Source organism: Globicephala melas, chromosome 5 (genome assembly GCF_963455315.2).
Source record: "Globicephala melas chromosome 5, mGloMel1.2, whole genome shotgun sequence".
Lineage (NCBI taxonomy): Eukaryota > Metazoa > Chordata > Mammalia > Artiodactyla > Delphinidae > Globicephala > Globicephala melas.
The window spans coordinates 85,062,416-85,067,522 of NC_083318.1; the positions used below are offsets into that span (position 1 = coordinate 85,062,416).

Below are 5,107 nucleotides of genomic sequence, written 5' to 3' on the forward strand. Positions count from 1 at the left end.
GTAAAATGCAGAGGGTACAAACAGGAAAGCATGCCAGCCAGTTAACGGTTCAACAATGCGTGATTTTTATTCTCTTGCTCTGAGAGCTTGTATCAACAAAATATATATTAAATCAAGGTAAATAACTGAAGATTTATGGGCCTCTTGTGCTTTAAAAGGGCAAAAAAAAAAAAAGGTAGCCACTAATTCGCTCAGATAGAGCAGGCTTAGTGGTCCTGTATTTTGAAGATTTTACGAATGTTTCTTAAGGTAGGAGGAAATGGAAAACATTCACTATCCCTTTCCAGAATTTAAACAGAGAGCAGGAGACATTCTTTACACCCAAATAAAACTATGGCAGCAGTTCACATGTGACCAAGGTGAATGTAGAATGGAGATGTTCTAAACACAGCTAGGACTCTCAGCAAAGCTAATACACTAAAATCATATGATTACATTTTGAAAAAAAATGCACAAAAACCAAATAGGAATTTTGAGATTTTTCATTTGAAGTAAATCTTAATGCTATTAAATTCGCAAATATGCTAATTTAAATACCCAATTCTATTATCTAAAACACACATTGCAAACATACAAATATCTATTCTCTCCACATGTCAGAGCCCATTCATTTCATGGTTTGGAAATGGGGAGAATAGATCTCCTTAAACTGCAAGTCAGCAGGTGTTTCTTTACAGTTAACTTTAGCAAAATTCATACAAAACAGTAATTAACAATGATCTTCTTTACTTGTTAACTCACAAGGAAACACCTTCAAAACTGCATTTTGTTAAAGTTTCTGTACTAAAATGTAGAAAAACTGAACTACACAAGTATTGAAAAGTTAAAAATTCCTTAATTTTTTATTCCTGGTACCACTACCACAATTTACAGGGCAATATACCTGATGTAATGAAAAGAAAAAGAAAAAGAAAAAGCTATAACAGATAAACGACCTCAGGAATGTACATCTAATTGACACTACATTGCATTAATCAATAGTTGCACTTTTTGCAAACTGTGGCTATGACAGTCCTGAACAAGAAGGGTTTCCTGTTTAAGCTGCAGTATCTTTTCTGACTATGGATCATCGTTCCTTCTGTGGCAGATTTTTACAGTTCCTCTAATGCATTTGGGATGACTGTCTCAAAGTAACCTGCAGCTTTCCTGACAACTCCTCACTCTCTCTCCTGCTGAGAACTGTAGCCCTTTTCTTCTGAGTTTTTAGAACCTTCTGCTACCACATCCACCACTTCCACCACCAGATCCATAACCACCACCATAGGGACTTGCCGAGCTTCTTCCACCAAAACTGCCCCCCTTCATGGGTCCGTAATTTGATTGCTGTTGTCCACTATAATTTCCAAAATCATTATAGCTCCTACCACCACCACAGTTACCTCCAAAATTTCCTCCTTCATTGTAACCATCATATCCTCCACCACCGCCACCATATCCACCACCTTGGCTTCCATATCCTCGTCCACCACCACCATAGCCTCCTCTACTACTATAACCAGGACCACCACCATAGTTACCACCATCGCCTCCAAATCCATTATATCCACCATCACCTCCTCCATAACTATCTCTGCTGCCACCACCTCCATGACCATAGCCTCCTCTTCCACCAAAGTTTCCACCACGGCCAAAGTTACCTCCACCACCTCCAAAGTTTCTTCCATGACCCATAAAGTTGCCAGATACACCTCCACGACCTCTTTGTGATGCAGCAGATTGCATTTCTTGTTTAGAAAGGGCCTTTTTCACTTCACAATTATGCCCAATAATAGTGTGGTATTTATGAATAACAATTTTATCAACTGTATCATGATCATCAAAAGTTACAAAAGAAAATCCTCTCTTTTTTCCACTATGCCTGTCTTCTATAACTATGGTTTCAATCTTGCCATACTTTTCAAAGTAGTCTCTCAAATTATATTCTTCTGTATCTTCTTTAATACCACCAACAAAAATTTTCTTCACTGTTAGATGGGCACCAGGCTTTATAGAATCATCTCTAGAAACAACTCTCTTTGGTTCCACTACATGCCATCAACCTTGTGTGGTTGAGCACACATTGCTGCATCCACCTCTTCAACACAAGCGTAAGTAACAAAACCAAAGCCCCTGGAACGTTTTGTTTGGGGGTCTCTCATCACCACACAATCTGTAAGTGTGCCCCATTTCTCAAAATATTCTCTTAAGCTATCATCTGTAGTTTCAAAGCTCAGACCACCAATAAACAGTTTTCTCAACTGTTCTGGTTCCTTTGGATCATGGCCCTCCTCCCCCCAGTGGTGGCAGCGACAGCTGGAGTCGGGCTGGGGGCAGCCGGGTGGCGGTTTTACCTCCATTTTGAGACCAGACTCGCCTCTTCCAACTCCGAAAGTGCTAATTTCATTCTTTTACATGTAGCTGTCCAGTTTTCCCGGTACCACTAATAAGATATAATGTGTTTTGGATTCAAAGAATCAATATTGTCAAAATGACTATATTACCCAAGGCAATCTACAGATTCAACACAATCCCTATCAAATTACCAATGAACTAGAACAAAAGAAAAATTTTAATTTGTATGGGAACACAAAAGATCCCAAATAGCCAAAGCAATCTTGAGAAAGAAAAACAGCCAGAAGAATCAGCTCCCTGACTTCAGACTATACTACAAAGCTACAGTAATCAAAACACTATGGTACTGGCACAAAAACAGAAATATGGTTCAATGGAATAGAATAGAAAGCCCAGAAATAAACCCACACACCTATGATCAATTAATCTACAATAAAGGAGGTCAAATTATATAATGGAGAACATTTCTTATTTTCTTTGCTTTCCTGAATATATGTCTTGCTACCCCCTTGAAGTTAGGTATGACCATCTAACTTTCATGGCCCAATGAAATGTGAGTGGAAGGGACATTGCATCACTTTGGAGAAGTATTTAAAAGCCAGTATGTGAATTTCTATGCTATTTTCATTTACTTGTGGAAAACTTACCTTGCTATGCAGGTAACATAATATGAAACATGCAGGAATACTGAGCCAACCCATAAAGGAAAGCTGTCCTAGAGAGTTTCTCCACCCTACAGTGACATTTATGTAATAAAAATTTGTTATGTAAACCCCTGGGAACTAGATGCTGTTTATTTCAGCAGCATATGCTAGCCTATTTTGACTAATATACTCCTGAATAGTAACATCCCTTACTGAGTGCTCTCATGAGTAGCATGTTTATTTATTCATTCATATATGCCTCAGAATCTGGATCCCAGGTCTATCTTCTTCTCTCCTGTCCTCATAGGTCATTAATCATTTAAGGAGCATGACATTTGGTGATACAACCACTTGAACTTCATCTTCTCTTACAGGGCCTACAATCAACCTGAATGCTTTTCATGTTCATTTGTATGATCAGTTCACCAACCTATCAAATCAGTTATTTCACTATCTCACTTCAGTGATCTCAACACCACTTCACCCCATATTTCATAAGCATACATGCATATTTTCATCACCTGACTCAGTTTCTCCTCTGAAATAATGGATTCATTCATCTCACTTTCTGAAAACAGCCTCCTATCCTCCAAGTTGATTCATTTAATCATGCCCTGCTATACCAACCTCATCAGGACCCCGAGGATACAGACCTTCTTATTTTAATCTATTTTTATCCTAATTACTATTGATCCCATTGTTTTGATCCTTAGTAATCCTAATCCTAATGATTTTGCCCCTTTGGTCATTATTCTCAGTCCTTTCTTCATTTTCCTATCCTTTCCTACATCAAACAAAACCTTACTTTGAATAATCAGAAATGTCTGCCTTCTCTGCCTCTTTACCTTATAAGTACCTACAACTAGTTAGACTGATCCAACTATAAATTTGTGCTCACCAAGACCAACTGGATCCTCCTATACTCCCAGGAAATACTAAGAGTGCTTCTCAATTCTCTCTCTCATTTTCACAAAAGTCCCCCTCTGTCCCGAAATCTCAACTTGAGTCATTCATGGTTTTTCATCATAAAAATGATAAGAGGGGAACCCCTTTGAATTCCCAACCTTAAGACCTACAAAGCTACGTGCATTAATAATCATCCTTTTTGGGGAGGACATTCAAGATGGCAGAGGAGTAAGACATGGAGATCACCTTTCTCCCCATAAATACATCAAAAATACATCTGCATGTGGAACAACTCCTATAGAACACCTACTGAACGCTGGCAGAAGATCTCAGACTTCCCAAAAGGCAAGAAACTCCCCATGTACCTGGGTAGGACAAAAGAAGAAACAGAGACAAAAGAATAGGGACGGGACCTGCACCACTGGGAGAGAGCTGTGAAGGAGGAAATGTTTCCATACACTAGGAAGCCCCTTCACTGGTGGAGACGTGGGGTGGGGAGGGGGAAGCATCAAAGCCATGAAGGAGAGCGCAGCAACAGGGGTGCAGAGGGCAAAGAGAGATTCCTGCACAGAGGATTGGTGCCGACCAGCACTCACCAGGCTGAGAGGCTTGTCTGCGCACCCGCCGAGGCAGGTGGGGGATGGGAGCTGAGGCTCGGGCTTCGGAGCTCAGATCCCAGGGAGAGGATTGGGGTTGGCTGCATGAACACAGCCTGAAGGGGGCAAGTGTGCCACAGCTAGCCAGGAGGGAGTCCAGGGAAAAGTCTGGAACTGCCAAAGAGGCAAGAGATCATTGTTTCGGGGTGCACAAGGAGAGGGGATTCAGAGCACGGCCTAAACAAGCTCCAGAGATGGGTGTGAGCCACAGCTATCAGCGCGGACAACAGAGACGGGCATGAAACATTAAGGCTGCTGCTGCAGCCACCAAGAAGCATGTTTGCAAGCACAGGTCACTATCCACACCTCCCCTCCTGGGAGCCTGTGCAGCCTGCCACTGCCAGGGTCCCGTAATCCAGGGGCAACATCCCCAGGAGAACACAGGGCACGCCTCAGATTGCTGCAACATCACGCTGCCCTCTACCACTGCATACTCGCCCCCATACCATACCCCTCCCTTCCCCTGGCCTGAGGGAGCCAGAGCACCCTAATCAGCGACTACTTTAACCCCATCCTGTCTGGGCGAAGAACAGATGCCCTCAGATGACCTACATGCAGAGGCGGGGCGAA

General features: G+C 41.8%; 1 protein-coding gene across 1 annotated transcript; it reads right to left on the reverse strand.

Annotated features, from left to right (window-relative positions):
• Positions 1 to 225: 225 nt before the first annotated feature.
• Positions 226 to 2,336, reverse strand: LOC115865742 (heterogeneous nuclear ribonucleoprotein A3-like). The gene is given in 2 exon segments (XM_060298777.1): positions 226 to 2,030; positions 2,033 to 2,336. Coding segments are annotated over 2 exon segments (1,131 nt in total). The 3' UTR covers positions 226 to 1,203.
• Positions 2,337 to 5,107: the final 2,771 nt, after the last annotated feature.